Genomic DNA, 19,842 nt, shown 5'->3' on the forward strand with positions numbered 1-19,842 from the left:
CCCGCTGTCGATGTCCCGCCTGCCGCGCCCAGGCTCGCTTCGGGATCGGTGCGATCCGCTGGGCCACCGCCTGGCTTCCCCGCCTCTCCACGCGCGTGCCGGCCCAACCAACCTGAGGGCTCCGCGTGCTGCTCACATGTGCTTGGGCCCGCGCCTGGGCCCTCCACTCACGCGGTCTCGCCCGACCGTGAGACAGCTGCGCCTGACTGCGACGTGGGCCTGGTCGCCCCGTCTCGTCTCGAGGCGTCTTCGGGATCAGGCGCTGTCAGCGCGCCGGGATCTCCTTCGGGATCCGCTGCGGCTGCTTCTCCTCAGGTGCCTGGATCTTCTGTGGCTCCCTCTTCTGGAGTCCGCCCTACACAAACACGAACCAGGTTGCAACAGGGAGTTATTAACAGAATTAGTTACAAAAATATTTCCAAGTATGGGCTCACGTGTTTAACAGGAGAATCTAGTGAACCAAAGTCGCTCGCTGCTGCTCTTGGAGACACTCGATGGAAACAAGCAATGGAGGAAGAAACCTCTGCGTTGCAACGTAACAAGACATGGCATCTAGTTCCCCATCGTCAAGGTATAAATCTTATTGATTGCAAATGGGTCTATCGAGTTAAGAGAAAATCTGATGGTACTATTGACCGCTACAAAGCCAGCAACGGTATGGTATTGACTACGAGGACACGTTTAGTCCGGTTGTCATAGCAGCAACTATTCGTCTTGTGCTCTCTATTGCTGTTTCCAGGGGATGGAGTCTCCGACAGCTAGACGTACAGAACGCGTTTCTTCATGGTGTTCTGGAAGAAGAGGTGTACATGGAACAATCTCCTGGGTTTGCAGATCCAAGTGCACCTTTCCATGTTTGTAAGTTTGACAAGGCTCTGTATGGACTCAAGCAAGCCCCCAGAGCTTGGTATTCTCGGTTGAGTATGAAGTTGCAAGCACTTGGGTTTGTTCCATCAAAGTCTGATACTTCTCTGTTTATTTACAACAGGTTTCAAACTGCCATCTTTGTTCTCATTTATGTTGATGATATAATTGTGACTAGCTCTTCCAATGAAGCAATTACAGCCTTACTCAGTGATCTTCGGTCAGAATTTGCTCTCAAAGATTTGGGAGACTTACATTATTTATTAGGCATTGAAGTTAAGAAAACTGATCATGGCATTCATCTTTCCCAAGGAAAATATGTCACTGACTTGTTGAGCAGAGTTGGCATGCAGGATTGTAAACCATCACCGACTCCTTTTGTCGAGTTCAGAAACATTGTCTCTCACAGAAGGAACACTCCTGAATCAGGATGACAGCACCAGTTACAGAAGTATAGTTGGTGCACTTCAATACTTAACACTTACTCGTCCTGACATTTCATTTGCAGTCAACAAGGTTTGCCAGTTTTTGCATGCACCCACCACAACTCACTGGACAGCAGCAAAACGCATCTTAGGTATGTAAAGAACACTGTTAGTATGGGCCTTTCCATCAACCGATCATCCTCCATGGGTGTTAGTGCCTTTTCTGATGCGGATTGGGCTGGCTGCTTGGATGATAGAAGGTCCACCGGGGGATTTGCAATCTTTCATGGCCCGAATTTAGTCTCTTGGTGTGCAAAGAAACAAGCTACTGTCTCTAGGTCTAGCACTGAAGCAGAATACAAAGCACTGGCAAACGCTACAGCTCAAATCATATGGATCCAAGCAATACTGAAGGAATTGGGAATGTCACAAACTCCAACACCTTGTCTTCGGTGTGATAACCTTGGTGCAACTTATTTGTCTGCTAACCCAGTTTTTCATGCCAGGACCAAACACATTGAGATAGATTTTCACTTTGTCAGGGAACGGGTTGCCAACAAAGAATTAGAGATCAGGTTCATTTCTTCCAAGGATCAAATTGCAGATGGGTTCACAAAGGCGCTACCCACTAGAAGCTTTGAAGATTTTCGGCGTAATCTCAACCTAGTTCGGTTTTGATTATGGGGGAGTGTTAAACATCATGTCACGTTTATTATGTGATATATGCGTCATGTTTATCTTAGGTAGTTAGAGATAGAGTTTGTTTTAATTCTCTCTTATCTTTCTATCTCTTCTCCCTATTGTATCTCTCGGTTGTTTGCTAACGACCGCATCCTATAATGCCACGAGACGTCTCTCGTCTAATATCAATATATAACATGCGGCTCTCCCTGTATGGAGAGTAGGAATGCTTCCACAACTTCTCACATTCGTAACTCGTAGTACACTGGTAAAAAGTTGAAAACCTGCTTGGTTCACTAGTACATTGTTGAGATCCCATAATGTGTCGGTGAGATGGCTTTTTGATGCTTCATCACATGGCTATGAAGAAATAATTTGTTCTTTGTTAAGAGAAATACAAGTTTATTTGACGCTATACACTTGCACATTGGCTTGAATTTATACTTGGTTTATGCTTTGACGGTTGGAGGGATTTAGAGTCATTCATGTGAAGCTATATGCTTAAGCAACAAAGGAAATAAACCATGTTGCTACACAGATTGACACATACAACATACACATGAATGTAGAACTTTACGCACTAGTCAGATCACCCAAAAGCTCAAGCTTATGAGGAAAGGTGGCCTATGCATTTCTACGTCAATACTCCCCCTCAAGTCAACAATGAAGAAGCATCAACACTGAGTACTACTACGACCTGGGGTAATTGATAAGTTAAGCTGGATTAAGAGCAACTAACTAATACCAGCTGATACTGACATTACCAAAAGATGCCACGGTAAGATAGTTCTGAATGCTCACACAAAGAGCCAACCTAATGTAGCTAGATGGATGGAGCTACTAGCCGCGCCCTTGCACAGTTCATACAAAAGGACCTACTTAACCCTACATGGTTCGAGCTATTTTTCCATGTCGATGAGCATGTCAGACGCGCAGGACCGTGCCTTCAAACCTTGCTGGGCTTGAGGAAAACGTCGGTGAGGACGGTCTTTGACTGTAGCGACGCCTTGAGGATATCCAAACCCTGCAATGCAAGCGTGACGGTTGATTGATACTTGATGCGGATTCTTCAAGAACAGAGAAGGAACATGAAAACATCCATTTGACAGGGCATGTATGTATGTACCTCGTTGTAGCTGAGCTGCAGAGTCTTCTCCTCGAGCGCGCCGAGGTCCCTGACGCCGAATGTGTTGAGCAGGGTGATGCTGGACATGGAGGACATGGGCGTCACGGTGAGGTCGTCCATCACCGTGTACGTCACGATGCCCTGCACGAACCCCTTCCCGGTGACGCCGCCCGCCTCCTGCGCCGCCTGCCGTCCGGGCACCGCCGACGGCACGAGCTTCAGCTCCTTGGACATCTGGCCGCCACACGACGGACAGGCGGTGCCTCTCGTGCCCGTCATGTAGCTACGGCAGCCGCTGCAAGAAAGCTGGCGGCCACACTCGTCGACGAGGTAGACGTGGTCGTAGTTGCGCGACCTATTGCATCCGAAAAACGTCGTCGGCTGGGGCTCAGGCTGGGCCCGGAGGGACGACGGTGGGTGCGGCGAGCCTAAGAGGAGGGAGCTTTTGTTGCTGACGGCCGGGGATAGGACGGCGGGGTGGAGGAGCGCGTCCTTGGCGGCGCCGGGCTGGACGTAGGTGCCGTCGAGCTTCTCGACGCTGGCGTAGAGGCTGCCGACGCTGCCGACCATGGAGCCCTTCCCGAGCAGCTTGACGGCGGTGCCGACGGGCAGGGAGAGGAGGGAGAACAGGAAGTCCACCACGTCCTTGCCCGCCTCCGCGAACAGCACGCGCCGCGCCTTGGTGTCCACCAGCAGCTTCATGCTCAGCGCGGCCGCGGTGGTCGCCATTCTGCAGTCTGGCTGGACTGGCTGCCCTGTGTGGTGGTGAGGAGTGAGTGAGGAGATCGAAATAGGCTTGACTACTGGTACAGTGGTACTGCGACGACACCAAGAGCGAAGTGTACTCTCGTATTTAAAGGGAGAGCAGAGGTGGCCATCTGGTTGGATTGAGGTGACGGGACGAGCGAGGTAGGATTGAGGCAGACCGTAGACGTGTGGCGAGAGAGAAACGATTTGCATGGAGTGCGATGGCAGTGACGACGGGAGCGCGCAGGGCAGTCCATAGGCGCGGTGGCCGTGATGAGCTGACTGCAACCTCCCGGCTGACGAGACGAGGTGCCGGCACCGGCCAACACCACGCCATGCAGACGGGACGTTACTAAGAGCAAGTCGAATAGGGCGACCCAAACGGACCGTGCATTTGTCCACTTTTTTGTTTGTTTAAGTCGGCCGCCTATCCGGCGTCCGCTCAGTTTTGCATTTGGATCGGCAATGCGCTCAACGCGTCGACCCATTTCATGTCCGCATTCAACTTTTAAATAAAAAAGGCCCGCGTCCGATCATGCCAGCGGCCATGTCTCATGCCGGCACCATGCCAGCGCCGGCATACAATGTCGGCTTCAGAAAATACCACAGTTCATGCTGGCGCATTCACCAGCCGGCCGGCACACATGCCAGCACACAAATAATGGTGGGACTTGAGTTCAACCACGCCATTGCGGCTCCTGTGGTCATGCCGGCACACCTGCCGGCATACAAAAAAAGATGGCCCTCGACGCCATAGATCACTCGTCGTCGAACTTTAGCATGTCGGCCTGCATCTTTTCGAAGCACGGCCTCTTCCTTGGCGACAAGGTGTTGAGATCCACCTTCATGATCTCCACCCCGGTCATCATGCTTGCAAGAGCCACTTCTTTCGCCTTTGTCTTGGCGTTGGCGGCCTCGATCTCTAGCATCTTGGCTTGCTTCTCCGCCTCGAGCTCGAACATCTTGGCTTGCTTCTCGGCGTCAAGATCAAGCCTCCTCCTTTGGATCTCCATGAAAGCATCCATTTGCTCCGCCTTGAAACGCCGGCGCTCCTCCTCCCTTGAGTCCTTCTTATTCATCATGTCGTCCACGCTTGCGATCAAGGCGTTGGTGGTCGCATCTCGCTTGTCCTCCTTCTTGGAGTTGGTCTCCCCCCGCGGCCGTGCCGGCTCGCCCTTCCCAACATCCTCCACGGCGCCCTTCCCCCCACGTGCCTTGAGTGCGGCATATTGTGTCTTGAACTTCTCTTCGTCCTTGATGACCCGAAGCAATGAGAGAGGTTGAAGCACTTGCCATTGTGTTGAACCTTGAATGCCTCCAAAGCTTGAAATGCCTACAAAATGTTTCCGTGCAAGCATATGGGCAAGTGATAGCAAATGAAGACGTAAAAGGATGATCTTGATGGCATAAAAGAGGGCAGCTTGCTTGCTATCATACCATGTCTTGCATGCCGATGCCGCTCACGGGGCGGGCCTTGACGCTCTCAAGGGTGGCGCAAAACTTGTTGCACTCTTGTTGGATCACCCTCCACCGCTTGAAAATGGAGACCCACCCGCGCGTGCTCACAAATTGGTAAGGTGGAAACTTCTTGCGCTCATGAAACTCGCGGTGCACACGAGTCCAAACGGTCGAATGCTTTTGCTGGGCGCCCGTCTTTGGGTCTTGTCCAATGTCTCGCCAACACTCGCAAAGAAGCTTGTCCTCGGCAGTTGTGTACGCCCTTCATGCGCTTGCTCTTGCGCTTCGGCTTAGGACCGGCGGTTTGGTTGGCGAGCTCGTCCTCGAACAAAGGCTCCACTTCGATGTCGCACTCGTCCTCTTCCTCTAGCCCATAGTCCTTCGGGAACTCGTGGTCGAGGGGGAAGCCGTCCAGGTCGATGCCGACCTGATCACGCATGAAGGCCGCCTGATAGGGATCATAGCCAACGGCCGGCGTGAACGCCCCGCGGCCGTCCTGGCTTTGTGTCTCGTCGGGATCGTAGCCAGCGCCCGGCGCACCACCCTCGAAGATGAGGTTTTGCATGTATTCCTCGTCGACGGCGGACGGCATCTCGAACAGGTTACGGGCGTCCGGGAGCCCGCCCGCCGGCGTCTGTCGCGCGCGTTTCCTCGTGTCGCGGGACAACGAGCCACCTACCACCGGGGTGGCGTTGAGGTCGATGGGCGCGGGCGCGGGCGTGGAAGGCGCGACCACGCTCACGTCGGGTGATCACTCCCCGGAGAGGCGGGAGGCCTGCGGGTAGACGTGGAAGCCGGGGACCGGGTTGCAAGCCGACGCGCGGGGTGAGTCGGGCAGCACCATCCGAGGAAACGCCGACTAGCCGGTGCTGGCCGCGGTGACGGCGGCTTGGAGAACGCTGTGCTGGCTAGGGTTTACCCCTAGCATGTAGAGCGCCTCCCTCGTTGCCGCGGCGACGCGGGCGTTGGTGAACTCCTGCTGCGCGGCGGCGACGGCGGCGGCCTGCGCGGCGGCCTCATCCCTCGCGTCCGCGGCGTGCCTCCGGCCCTTCCTCTTGGCCGACTCCCTTGCCCGTTGTTTGGGCGTCAGCGCCTTCTTCGGGTTGGTCGCGGCGGCGGTCTTGCGCGGGGCACAAGGCTTGCCTTTCCCGGAGGGGGCGACGGCGCCGGACGAGGCGAGGCCGACAGCGGCGTCGAGGTCGAGGTCGATGGCGTCCTCCATGGCTGGTTGGGGGACGGGGGCGCGCGACGGGAACGTTTTTAGGGAAAATGGAGGGAAATGTTGGTGGCTGCCAGCGACCGGCGGGCCCAGGGAGAAGAGTAGGCGCGCGCGTGTCCGTCTCGTATCCACGCCGATGCAAATCCGGCATAAAATTGAGCCTGGAATGGATCGCCCGCAGACGAAAAACGGACGCGCGTCCGTTTGGGTCGGCGCGTTGGGCCGCCACTTTTGTCCGCGCCGACCCAAACGGACGCGGGCGGACGAAATGGGTCGCCCATTGAAGTTGCTCTAATGGCGTGGTCTGAGAAAATAGAGGGTCGAGTGAATTGCTTCTGGCTTGCGTGATCTTTTTCTGATTCGAGTTAAATGACTTAAATCTAGCTTGCGTGATCTGCGGTGCTGCAGCAGGGATTTGTGATAGGAGCAGAGCTATTGTGATGAGCAGGATTTGGCACAACTTTTCACGCAGGCCGGGTCGATCCGTCGCGTCGTCGCCTCTGCCTTGAAGGTTTTTGCCCCGCGCGAGTCTCGAGCCAAGAGATTTATGTGATCAAGACTGTTACGAATAAATTAGTACTCCTTTCATTTTCTTATATAAGTCCATAAACTCAAATTACAGGTATAAAAATAAAATTTAATGATTACTTTGCAAGTCAATTTTTTTTCTCGTTAATCAGGATCATTAATATGCATGCATGCATGCAAGGAAGGAATGAAAAAGAAGTAGCACAATATCATGATGAATACATGCATGGAAGCATTAAATAAATTGCTAGTACGAGAAAACATCATTAAATTTTGTCTCGGTTACTGTTAGTAGACTTGTATAGATGCAAATTATATCTACATAGTGACCTTGTATAAGGGAATGCAGGAAGTATTAGTTTTAGGCTAATTAGGCAGTCAATTATTCCTTAGAATATTCTGCATGGCAGTTTAGATACTGCGTTGTCCAGACGCTGTTCCTAGCGAACCGTCGCTGCATCTTTCCGAATCGATACCAACATTGTAACCGACTTGTACTTGCGACTGTTCAAGAGATATAAATACATGCAGTCATTATCAATGAAATCACTCCATTCACTTCAATCTTTTTTGTTTCTGTTCATGTTATCATGCACGCATCGCTCTAGTACAAAGATAATAGGCCAAGAATAAGAAAGGTGAGAACAATGGCATCCTTGCCGGACCTTGCTTTTGCCTTTGCACAGGTTCGTTGCCGGGGAGCATCGCTGTTTCCATCTTTCTCGACGAACTTTTGGTCTGGCCACTGTTCATCATCAGAACTTTGGACGCCACCATCAGCGGAAGCGGTGCGGTGAGGTCCTTGTCGGAGAAGTAATGATTTGCCCTCTCCTCGATCCTTTTGACCAGAATGCTCCAAGCGGCGCCGACACATCACGGGCCAAAAAGACTAAACAGTCAAAATCTTTGAAATACTAAATGTGTATAAAAATAGTTTAAATATATATTTAAGATGTAGAATGTGCATGGAAAAAGTAGGCATCAAGCAATATATATTAAAAAAATGTTGATCATGTATTTCCAAAATGTTAAATGTGTGCAGATAAAATATTCTGATGTATACTAAAATAGTACAATGTTTATATCGACATAAAAATATATGTTTAAAAATATTAAACATGTAATTCTAAAATTTTAAATGTGTGTATAAATAATATTCCTGATGTATGCAAACAATTGCAAAATATGTATAAAAAGGGTAAAAGATAGATATGAAAACATAAGTTCTCAAAAAATGTTAATCATGTATTTACAAAATTGTTAAATGTGAACAAGAAAAATGTTCCTGATGCATTAAAAATTGTACAATGGAAACGAACAAAACCAATAAAAACTGAAGAAGACAAAGAAAGAAATGCAAAAATGCAGTGAAAGCCGAAAATACAAACAAATAGGAACAAAGAAGAAGATAAAAAAACCGTAAAACCCATGAGAGTAACAACAAACGGAAGAAAAAACAGAAAACCGTAAACCCATGAAGAAACAAAAATACAAAAAAGAAAACCAAAATAACAGAACGAAAACTAAACGAACTCGAACGAAAAACCAGCGAACGTAAAAGAGCAAACGAAAATTGGCCGGCCCATAGCTACCGCACGCCCATGGCCATTTCCCATCTCCCTGGGGCCCGACCAAAAAAAAGAGCGGGAGCGAGCACGCTGCGCGCCGGCCGCCTGGCCATTTCCCATCGGCCTTTTCCGTCGCCGCGTCCCGGTTTCGAAAAGAGTTTCGTCCCCAATCTCTTCCCCCTCTCTCGGACCCGTCGCGCCGCCGGCGAGAGAGAGATCCCCGCCGAGATTCCGGGAGAGACCCCCGCCGCGATGCCGAGAAGGTGGCAGGTCTGGGGCCGGCCCGATGGCAGCCAAGTCTGGATCCCCGCCCCCGACCCCCACGCGCCGCCACCGCCGCCCGCCGCGGCCCCGCCTCCTCCGCCGGGGCGCGCGGCGGGGACAGCCGCCGCTTCACTCGAGGGCGCGCCGGTCAAAGGTACGGCCCTATCGTTCTTTCATTGGATTCCGTCGTAGAAATGGCGCTGGATACTGACGTGACTGGCCCCTCTCCTGCTTCCTCTTTCTCCGATCCGAAACCCTAGGCTGGGGCGCTGCTGACGGATGCAGCGTCGAGTCCATGGCCGACCTCCTCGTCCAAGGTACTCTGCCTCCTCCCTTCACCTCTTCTATTTGGTCCTATCACTCTGTCAGTGTGAGCAACTGAGCACGCGTGTGCCCCTACCTGCATCCTCGCCTATTGAAATGGCTGCGCGCGTGCTCAAGCATCTCTAACCGATCCCTATATGGCCTTATCCTCTAACTCCTCAAATTTGCTCCTCTAAAAATTGGCGGTTCCTAGCCGAATCCTTAAACTTAACTCCTTCAAAAAAAACTAAACACAAATTCATGCAAATTTGATTCAAACTAGTTCATCAAACTCGATTTGAACTTGATTCAGACTAGTAGCATAAACTATATTACTACATAAATTTAATGGAAATCTAAACTAAAATTGCATAAAAACTAAAATCCGACCAATCGGTATCGAAGGGGAAGTTGAACCGCGCTGATGCGCCGTGGAGGTGCATTGACTACATATCGTACGCCTGCGCCGCAGACTGGTAGGAGCCGATACAGATGCGGCGGTGGGTTTCGCGGTCCGTGATCTCGGCCATCCACGTCAACTATGACCACTGTCGCACGCCGAGGCACCTACTCTGCGGCGCCGGTGGCGGTGTCAGGTCGGGGAACCGGGAGGAGGACGCTCCGCCGCGGGAGGATCCGCCAAGACCTCAGGCTTCGGACGACTATGCATGGAGGCGTGGATCTACGCGTCTAATCGGCGGCGGTGACCTGCGACGGTTGGAGCTGGCCATTTGGGCGGGACGGCGCTGAAGTGGATGCGGGGGCTCGTTGACGGGGATGCGGGGTGCTAAGTAGGGTTCCTGAAGGGATTGGGCGGTGCTCGAGTGGATGCAGTGGCTCACCGACGGGGATGTGGGGTGCTAAGTAGGGTTGCCAAAGGGATTGGGCGGCGCCTGAATGGATGAGGTCGAGGGGAAATTTTGTACTCCATGAGTGGGCGGCCGAGTATATTAAGAGCTGGTGCAGCTGCAGAGTAAATTTTTTACTCCTCTAACGCCGACAAGGGATCGGTTAGGTGCGGTTTAGAGGAGCAAAACCGGAATTTTACTCCTCTAACGCCGACAAGGGATCGATTAGGTGTGGTTTAGAGGAGCAAAACCAGAATTTTACTCCTCTAACGCCTTTTAAGGGATCGGTTAGAGATGCTCTTTCTTATGTGTATACCGTCTTAGCGTTTGAACGCAAATATAACACAACATGCTTTTAAAAAAGCTGGTGATTGGCCTGTTGTTACTGATGCGATCTGCAGCTCGGAACAAGCTACTCGAAGGTGATGGGATGGCCGGAGCAACCGTCGATGCTGGAAAAGGTGAGCTGTTCTGCACTGGATCGGGAAGACCGGTGTCTGTCAGTGAGAGAGCTATAAGGAGGGCCAGGGCGTTTGTCGGGGAGGAGGTGGAGAAGGCTGGCATTAAGAGAAGTAAGAGCTTATGTGTCCAACTTTTGGTTTGCTTTGGTCAAATTGTTCCGTTGTCCGTTTCTGCATGTTTTGTGCTGGGCTGACCAGATTTTGTGTTTAAGAGCAATCATTTGGCGATGTATCTGATGTAGAGGGCGAATTGAGAGAAATGGACGCCCCATTTAGAGGTAGGACTTGCTTTCACCTTTTTCTCTGTACAGACAAGATTGAATGTTGCAACAATAGCCACAGAGTGCCTTGGTTTGATAGCTGTACGAACTTTATTTTCTTGAGGTTATGCATCACTATCAGTTTTCCATCTTAGGAAATTTAGGTGGAGTGCATAACACCGCCATGCCCCCATTGTTCCAAACTGGATCAGGAAAAGCGGTCTTGCCGGGCAGGAACTCAATCCAGAAGGCAAGAGCTATTTTAGAAGGTAGGAAGTTTGACACCTGTTTACTTTCTATGTAAATGCTGAAAGTGCTTTGTTATCACTTTGTTCATGTTGACATTTATATGGCTCGGAGTAGTTTAGGATTTGTCCATCCTCTGTATTGTTAGAAATCATTTCATAATTAATAAAACTAGAATATTTATCAAATTACCCAGATTTTCTGCAGCTGCCTGACTATTTGTTATACTTACAACTGAAGATATATTTAGATGTGCTTAGCTTGTTGAGCATTTCTACTTCATAGTAATATACAGTGACTTAACATAGTTTTATACTTTTATTTATACTAATTAGGGTCCACCAAATTGATGGCTGTACATTTCTTTTTGTTTGTGAGAACTTCTGGTATATTTTCCAGTTTTGCTTAGCAATTTTTTTCAAAGGTGTCACTTTTGTTGCACAATAGATGTTGATAGTGCTGCTGGTGCCGTACAACCAATGTTCCGTACTGGAATGGGTAGGCCGGTTCCTGTGAACCGGACCTTTATTGATAAGGCAAGAGCTGTTTTGGAGGGACAAACAGCTGCAGAACAAGGCCATTCTGATGAGAGTAATAAGAGTTTTGGATAGTTTCTTAAAGAAATAAATTCCAAGCAGGCCTTAAATTTTTTAATAACTGACCCCTCTGTCAGCAGGTGTGGACGGCATGGAACAGTTTCCATTGTTCCAAACTGGCTCAGGAAGAGTTGTATCAGTCAGTTCTGCATCTGTTCAGAAAGCTAAGTCTGTGTTGAAGGATAATAATACAAGCGAGGGTGAGCTTTGCTTATTCTGCTATTTGAATTCGGAGCAAATGATCTTGCCTAGTTATTGTGAAACGCACGCCTTTTTTGGTGGCCTAACCAGCCTATGATGTTCCAAACTGGTTCAGGCAGACCAGTCACGATCAGTGAAAGATCCATTGAGAGATCTAGAGCTGCGGCGAATGAGGGAGATGCAGAAAAGAGCGGTAAGATTGGAGTACCTGGGTCTTTTAAAAAAGCTTGGACTATCTGTCTTTTGATTTATCTAAACAGCTACACACCATTGTTTCTAAGTGGTACTCTTTGTGTAGGACATTGGGATACTGGTTGCCAGTTCCCAATGTTCCAAACAGGATTAGGGAAGCCTGTTGCTGCGAGCTGGAGCTCGGTTCAGAAGGCAAGCGCAGTATTGGGGGAAGAAAAAACTAAAACAACTGGTACATAGACATATGGCCTTGTTATTTGTTTGTGTGACGTTAATGCAGAAGATAAACATTTTTTCTTTGTATTCTTTGAGATTCAGGACACGGAGATAGCAGTGTTTGTGCCACAACTCTTCAAAGTGAAACACCAAGGTCTGTTTTGATGAGTAGCAGTTTGATCATGACTGATAGAAGTGTTACACCGAATGGAGATAGCGCAATGCAAGGTACTTGACTTTCTCAAGTTGACTTTGTCTGTGTTACCGACACATCTGGGGTGTTGTTCCTCATATATTGAACATTCTTTTTCAGTCACTCGAATAGAGAAAAGCCAAGAGGGTGGCAACCACTTGCCCTTGTTTCAAACTGGGTTAGGGAGGTCAATTGCTATAAGTAAGAGCTCAGTTAAGAGGGCAACTGCAGTTCTGGAGCCAAGGAATATTGCAAAGGAATTGGAAGGTAAATTGCTCTCTAAACACACAACATGGTTCAAGTGTGCTCTCTTGTCACTAAATTTGTGATAAATGTGCATTTATATTTACTGACAATAAATTTTCTGTCTGTAAGATGAAGCTCATTTAGATGGTGGCCATGACACTCCCATGTTCAAAACTGGATTAGGAAGGTCTATCTTAGCAAGTGATGAATTGTGTATCTTAGAGGCTGAAGAAGCAGTCAAAAGTGGTACTTTCATGTTCCGAATTAAGAGTTCTTGCACATGGGTGTAAAAAAGTAGGTTTCTTTTAAAGTCTGCACTCAGTTAACAATTGCTTCGTATGTGCAAACCAGTAAACAATTACGACGGAGAAGCCTTTGTTGAAGAGGCAGCGTTCCAAGCTGGAATACAAAAGTTTGTACCCCAAAATAGAAGTTCAAGTCATAAGGCCAGTATGCTTTTGGAGCAACGAAACTTCACGGAGAAAGGTAGTTTTTGGAATCATTGGGTTATATAGTGGGGTATTTACAGAGTTCTTTACATTTGGGTTTTGAAAGTAACTTGAGACTCCCTTTCCCATTACTTTGACATACGCGATATTATTTTGGAAGGATACGAAGACTGTGGAGGTCAACTACCCATGTTTCGAACCGGATCTGGAAAGTCAGTCTTGATTAGTGAAAGCTCAATGCAGAAAGCAAAGGCTGTTCTGGAGGAAGAAGTCAAAATAAACAGAGGTATAACAGCTGATCGAACTTTTCTGAGACTTTCACTGATGCAGCCACTGCTACTTTATTTCAATAGAAGATAGTATAAAAGTTCGGTGTGCATGTCTAGTTGAAATGTCTATTCTCAAACTAGCCCTTTAGTTCATTTGTACAATACCGCTCAGCCCATAGGTTAGCTAACCATCACACATTCTGTTATAGCAGTGCTAGACTTTCGACGCAGCTGTTTATTGCTAGACTGGTGTGCTAATCCCAAGGTTCTGTAATGCTTTTTAGTAAAAATTGGACCAACTTAGCAGAAGTGAAGCACCGAACGACCAATGTGTAACCTGATTATGTTGCAGCTTTCATTTAGAATGGTACACTTATTGCCTTCGACTTTTGAGGCAGCTGTTTAGCCTATTCTGTCTAGAATGTATCATTCTTAAATCATAATAAGCAAATGTATGATTCAATAGTACCAAATGTCAAGCATACAATGTATGATCACGGTGAGCTGTCCAATGATCAAGTCAGGCATTGGAGTGGCATGTTGATGTGGTAACATGCATTTCTTTATTGCATAATATTAGTGCATTTTAATTTGTACACATTTGCCATTTAAAGAGGTCTGATCGTGAGTTATTCTTTGTAGATAATCATAATCTCCTTAACTTGGACAAAAATATTCCTGTCTTTGCTTCACCTCTCAAGACAAGCTGTGCAAGAACAGTTATTATATCTTCAGCTGGTGTATCTCGAGCTGCTACTTTGTTGGGCTTGGAGGAGAATACCCTTTCAACACAATTTTTTGGACATGTGGGCGATAAGCTTGGCACAAAAATAAATTTTGAACGGAAAAAATCCAGAACAGAAGCTTGGCCTTGCATCTGGTCCAACAGAAAACCAAGTGCATAAGGAACCACACCGGCCATTTGAACTTTCTAATAACACAGTTTCTGATTCTGGTGAGCATTCTATCAGATTCAGTACCGCGGGAGGCAGATCAATGGCTATTTCTAGTGATGCACTTCAACGCGCGAGAAGCCTTCTGGGTGAATCTGATCTTGTGGTTTCAACAAATAATATAGTAGGCCGCCCTTTGGCATCTGCATGTAATGTTGAGATGCCAAATTTAACTGTCGCCCCAAAAGGTGGACCTGATTTATCAAAAATAAGTAGGGTCAATGGAAAAACCGAACTTGCAACATATTCCCACCAGACAATGTCTGATAGGAAGCACACTGGATCCTTTGAAAATGCTGTACCTGCTATCCCGGCGACTAACAAACAACCCAATATGTTTCATGTTGGGAGTCGCTCAATCAGTGAAATTCCAAAGATCCCGAAGCCCTCTTCCATGCGTTTATCTGAAACTGACAATGCAAATGACACTAAAGATAAGACCCAGCGACTCCATATGCCAGCTGGACCGTTGGTTGACATTAGTAACTTCATGGGTACACATTCTGGAAATATTGACCATGCTGTTAATGACAAGAGAAGAATTGAGGGAAGAAACTCTGCATCTTCCTTTAAACGCCCCCGCTCTTCCAGATAGATCCTTTGATTTGCATCCCTGTTAGCAGGCTGTAAACTCCTTGAGCCATGCTTTTGCTATGCCCTTGCTGACAATGGTAGGTTCATCGCGCCTATACCTCAGGTGTTATATTTCATGTTTTATGTAGAAATGAAGCTCCTAATGTGTATCTTTGTTGCAGTGAGTTTGACACTGCAGGTGTTGTTTTGCATGCTGGCGACGTTTATTTATGCAGCAGCCAGAAAAGGCAGTGGCTCTTTTTGACAGATGGATATAAATTTATCTCGACATCACAGTCCAGAGCAAGATGATTGTCTTCTAGCAGTAAGCTTTTCTTGCCTAACTGCCGGCGATGACTGCTTTTTTCCGTTACGCCCTTTATGGAAAAAGAGAAGGTTATTTCTTAAGAAAGCTCACCATGGAGTAATGGACGCTGCTGCTTTTGGAAGCAATGTAGAAAATGTTGGAAATTCTGCAGAGTTTGCTGTCCTCACTGGATGCTCACTGGTAGTTGTTGAAATGTGTATTGTAGGATGTATAGCGTGCGCGTGAGTTCGTGTCCTGATCCGGTTAAGTTAGGCTTGATCTCCTCTGTACAGGCTGTAGTAAACGTCGAGATCAAAGCCCATAACGACTGGTTCGTAACTTCTGTAATCTCTTGGCCTTGAACCTTTTTATAACGTGCATGCATCCTTGCTGATAGCATACACTTCCACCTAGTTTTACATGGTAATCAAAGTCCTCTCTCTTCAACCTTCTGCTTTCAGCTAGGCGCATGCCTCCTTCGCTAGTGTGTTTGACATTGTTTATCCCCTTCTATAGCAGAAATATTTAGTTCATAGTACATGTGAATTGCTTCTGCATTTGATTTGCGTTAACTTTTGATTAGAATTGAATTGTTCATACTCGCACCAATTTTCTTGGGTTCATTACAAGATTTTAGTTCATTAACCTAGGCTACAATCGCTGCATGGTTTTTTTACCAGTCTCCACACTGACAGCAGTACACGAAAGACGATCTAATCTAATGCATTCTTCAAGTCCTTGCTAGCTAGCCGAACAAGCAACGTAGGTTGTGACGAAGAAACGACAGTATGCTCTTGTTGACGTTTTCTTTTGTGGCAGGTCAGGGTGCAAGCGGCGCGGGTTGCCCGCAATCCCGCAAAGACCGCCCCGCATAAAACATGCTTTGCGGGAACCTGCGGGTAACCGCATAATTATGCGGCCACTTGCGGGCTGTCCGCCGGAACCCACTATGTGCCCGCATAGCCATTCCAGTTTGTATTAGAATCTCAGATGTTGTACGTGTGCATTAGAATCTAGAATCCTGTTTGCATGAGTTCCACTTCCCAGCGCCCAACGAGCTGCCCCGACGGCGGCCGCTCCTCCAGCTTACGGACACTGGGTTCAGGCACACATACTTCAAGTTGTCCGGCGTCGACATTGACGTGTACATGGGAACCCGCGCCGCCATCATCGTGCCCAACGGTGCAGGCAAGTCCACCCCGCAGAAGTGCTCTCCGGATGGCACCTGATCAGTCTCTCCGGATGGCAGAAGATGCGCGTGGTGCTCGCCTCCATGGCATTGAGGAACTGCACGATGCTGCTCCTGGAGCTGTACGAGCCCATGAACTATCTGGACATGCTGGCTGAAGCACTGTGCGAGTTCACGGCATGGGTCATGTTGGCAACACTCAAGGCTCAGTTCTCGGTCGTGCGAGGACCAAGAGGGCAGCGAGGTGCGGGTGGCGCAGCCGCCTGGTCGGCCGATGAGAACGACGACTAACCATGTGTATTAGCAAGACAATACAAAGATTATGCGGGCTGGCGGCTCCCGCTTAACCCGCACGTCCCGCATCATGGTCACCCGCGTAGCCCACATGTCGGGTGCGGGCAAGATTGCGGGACTGCAGGACGACCGCAACCCGTCCCACTTGCACCCTGAGTGGCAGGCGACTGGGCTTGCCCCATAGGCATCGTCGATGGCGAGGGTTCAAGGACGTTCCGCGCAAAGACGATGGCGCCCGACTTCTCCTCGATTACAATGAAGGCAAACGGAACGAAATCCACAGGAACCGGCCGCGGTTGCTTGGGCGCGCTTTTGCCAACCATCATAGACGCGGTGACGGCTGCGGCCTTGGTTCCGTCCTCGTTCACCTCGATGACCGCCTTGTGGATGATCCCGCTCAGACCCAACGGCCTGCCGGTGCCGTCGTCCTCCACCATGTCGGACAGGTCTGCTTCGTTTTCGTCGAACGCCACCTCGAGTCCCAACTCCCGGAGAATGCCCGACATGTCTGCCGAGAAGGCCAGCTTGAATCTGGGCAGCCTGAGCTTGCCGACCGGGACAAGGCTCGTCGGAAGGTGTGAGCCGATGAACTCCGGGCACGACGCCATCATCTCAACAAGGGCATGGAGCCCGTCACGGGCGTCCGGGAGGAAGATGCACATCGAGAAGGGCGAAGGCCGCTTGCGTCCTTCCTTGTACCGGAGCTTGAGCACCTTAAACCCTCTGTGGCAGGCGATGTACTGCTGCCCAAAACCCCGCATGAAGGGGACGTGGAAGGTGCTGCCGTTGAGGCGGCGGAACTTGTCGTCCAGCGGTGTTCTCCTCGCGGAAGGGCACGTGCCACCTGCCCTTGAAGTAGACGGCGTTGGCGACGACGACGTCGGTCTCGGCGGACACTTGCCCGTCGGCGAGGATCGAGTCGATGAGGTCGTTCGTCGCCGCCGCCGCCCACGCGTTGATCCGCTTCACGGCTTCTCCTGGCTGCATCGTGATCGATTAGGAATTTAATAAGATTGTGTGCCAAACATGAACAAATGCTGATGGACAGATCAGAGCCAAAGGCTGCAGACGTGATGTCGTGCGAGCTCGCTGGCTGAGGACGAGGGCGATGTCTGGGGCTTGCTTGGCGGCGGCCTTCGGTAGTGACGAGGTTGTGTCCCCTTGGTCCACTGGGACTGGCTGGGGACGTAGGTGTGGGCGCTTCCTAGTTCCTACCATGCAGGCGTCAACCCAGACTCGGTGGCTGATGCCAGGCTAGGAGTGGAAGGATGCACTTTCTACTCTTCCTCGCGTGGTTGATGCACTGTCATGTGGACGATTGGTGGTCTCTCACACATGGATGCCTGGGCGGCGGCCTTAGATGGCGGTCCGCATGGTTGGCTCTCCGGCAGACATCATGGCGGCTGTGGTGGCTATGCCTCTTGGCCGTGTGGGCCGCGAGGGGTGTAGTATCAGATGGCTCGGGCTTGCTCCTTGTTGATGGCAATGGCAACACCCAAATCTGGATCTGGAGGCCAGTGCTCGGCGCGGTTGTCCTGGGCATCTCGTGGTAGCATGGGTGAGCTGCTGAGCGAAAGCTTTGCGCTTTGGCGGCGACGCCCACGGGTGTCGCTCTCCTCTTGAGGGCGTCGTTATGGTTCTCCTCTCCGTGCTAGGATTCCGGGCGAAGTCCCTTGTCCGTCTTGGTCTCGGTAGCGGCTACGCTTTGTGTCGTTTCCCATTTTGGGGTGTTGTCGTGGTGGTTTGATGTCCTAGGGCATACCGTGTCATTGTATTTAGGCCTCCCAATGTTATTTCTCGGGAGCATAGTTGCATGTGTTTATGTTGTCTGATTGTCTCACGATCTGCTTTGTAAGAGAACTTCCTCATTACCTTGTATCGTTCGATCGTATAGTTTGGTCTATGTTTTATCTATAAAATGGGGGAGTGAGCATGTTTGGAGAGAGTGACTAGGTTATTTTGGTGTGTGTGTGTGCGTGGGGGGGGGGGGGGGGGGGGAGCGGAAAGCTAGGTATATCGATACCACACTTTTGGATTGCTATTTTGTATTGTTGCATGAGGCTGGTCGTAATGGGAGTATCATAGGTAGTATTATGCATGCCAACTAAGCAATGTTGATGAGGTGGCATAGAATTAAATAAAGAAAGAGATGCTTGAGTATCATATCATGATACCGTATCATATTAAATGATGTGCTACTTTGTGTCATGCATTACAATAAATGTAGTCCTATATGATATCAACATATGATACCATGCATTACGGATGTAATATCATACACTAGTATCATACGCATGATACTAGCATATGATACTCCGCATTACAACCAGCCTGATTTAAAATAGCGCGCTGCACGGTAAGGGGCTTTGGTTCAAACACATGAACAAACATATTAAATAGCGCGCTATAAGACATAGCCCAAAGCTATGATTGCTAACAAGTGAGGTGTTGACTGCTGAGGATCACATGGCGCGGCTACCACAGGTCAGGAGCACGAAGTTAAGATGTTTTGAGTTCATTTTGCCTAGTATAGTTTTCAGCATTATTAATTTTTCCAAATGCATGCAGCAGGAGATCATTGCAGTTAATTGGGTTAATATGACCTGTGAGGCTAATCATAGTGGGGATAACATAACCGGTAACATGCAATTGGGACTAGCAAACATGCTTATGTGGCACACAATTAAATAAGAGAGTGAGGGTTATAGTTACATAGGTAGATACCGTATCATGTTAAATGCTATGCTACTTTGTATCATGCATGGCAATAGATATGGTAATCTATGATACTACTTTATGATACTATACACTGTGAAGGTAGTATCATATACTAGCATCATATGCATTATACTAGTATATGTTACTCCCTACTATGAGTAGCCTGAAGCATGTTCTTCTCTGACAAAACAACATGGCTGCACTTACGTTGGATGGCATCTCACGCGAAGTCCCAAGGAATCGGATTCCCCCGTCGGCTATCAGAGGTCGTTAATCTAGAGAAGTCTCAAGCAGTTGACCGTGTAATTACTCACCAACTAACAGTTCTTGTCACTACACGGGCTCCCAACGTGGCTTGCACGTTCAAGGAATACTAAAAAAAAGTACCCCATTTTACTCCACTAGTGTAGCAGCCAGTAGTAGGATATGGTAGCGGCATGAATACACC

The 19,842-nt window shown here is 49.0% G+C and overlaps 1 protein-coding gene and 2 pseudogenes across 1 annotated transcript; 1 reads left to right on the forward strand and 2 right to left on the reverse strand.

The window, feature by feature from the left end:
* Positions 1 to 2,524: 2,524 nt before the first annotated feature.
* On the reverse strand, positions 2,525 to 4,106 carry LOC109739247 (uncharacterized). The gene is made up of 2 exons (XM_020298333.4): positions 3,097 to 4,106; positions 2,525 to 2,994 (listed from the first exon to the last, which is right to left on the reverse strand). The coding sequence occupies exons 1-2, from the start codon at positions 4,054 to 4,056 to the stop codon at positions 2,917 to 2,919; spliced, it is 1,038 nt and encodes a 345-aa protein (XP_020153922.3). The 5' UTR covers positions 4,057 to 4,106; the 3' UTR covers positions 2,525 to 2,916.
* Positions 4,107 to 8,751: 4,645 nt separating this feature from the next.
* LOC109739244 (uncharacterized) lies at positions 8,752 to 15,640 on the forward strand (annotated as a pseudogene).
* A 1,110-nt stretch (positions 15,641 to 16,750) lies between these two features.
* LOC109739245 (putative serpin-Z5) lies at positions 16,751 to 17,663 on the reverse strand (annotated as a pseudogene).
* Positions 17,664 to 19,842: the final 2,179 nt, after the last annotated feature.

Source organism: Aegilops tauschii, chromosome 3, assembly GCF_002575655.3.
Source record: "Aegilops tauschii subsp. strangulata cultivar AL8/78 chromosome 3, Aet v6.0, whole genome shotgun sequence".
In the NCBI taxonomy this organism is placed as follows: domain Eukaryota; kingdom Viridiplantae; phylum Streptophyta; class Magnoliopsida; order Poales; family Poaceae; genus Aegilops; species Aegilops tauschii.

Bases quoted from the DNA above. Each gene is read 5' to 3' on its own strand.
- LOC109739247 (XM_020298333.4), bottom strand. From the start codon at position 4,056: ATGCAAATCGTTTCTCTCTCGCCACACGTCTACGGTCTGCCTCAATCC. The intron at 2,995-3,096 runs GTACATACATAC...CTTGCATTGCAG, and splicing joins TGCAGCTCAGCTACAACGAG to GGTTTGGATATCCTCAAGGC.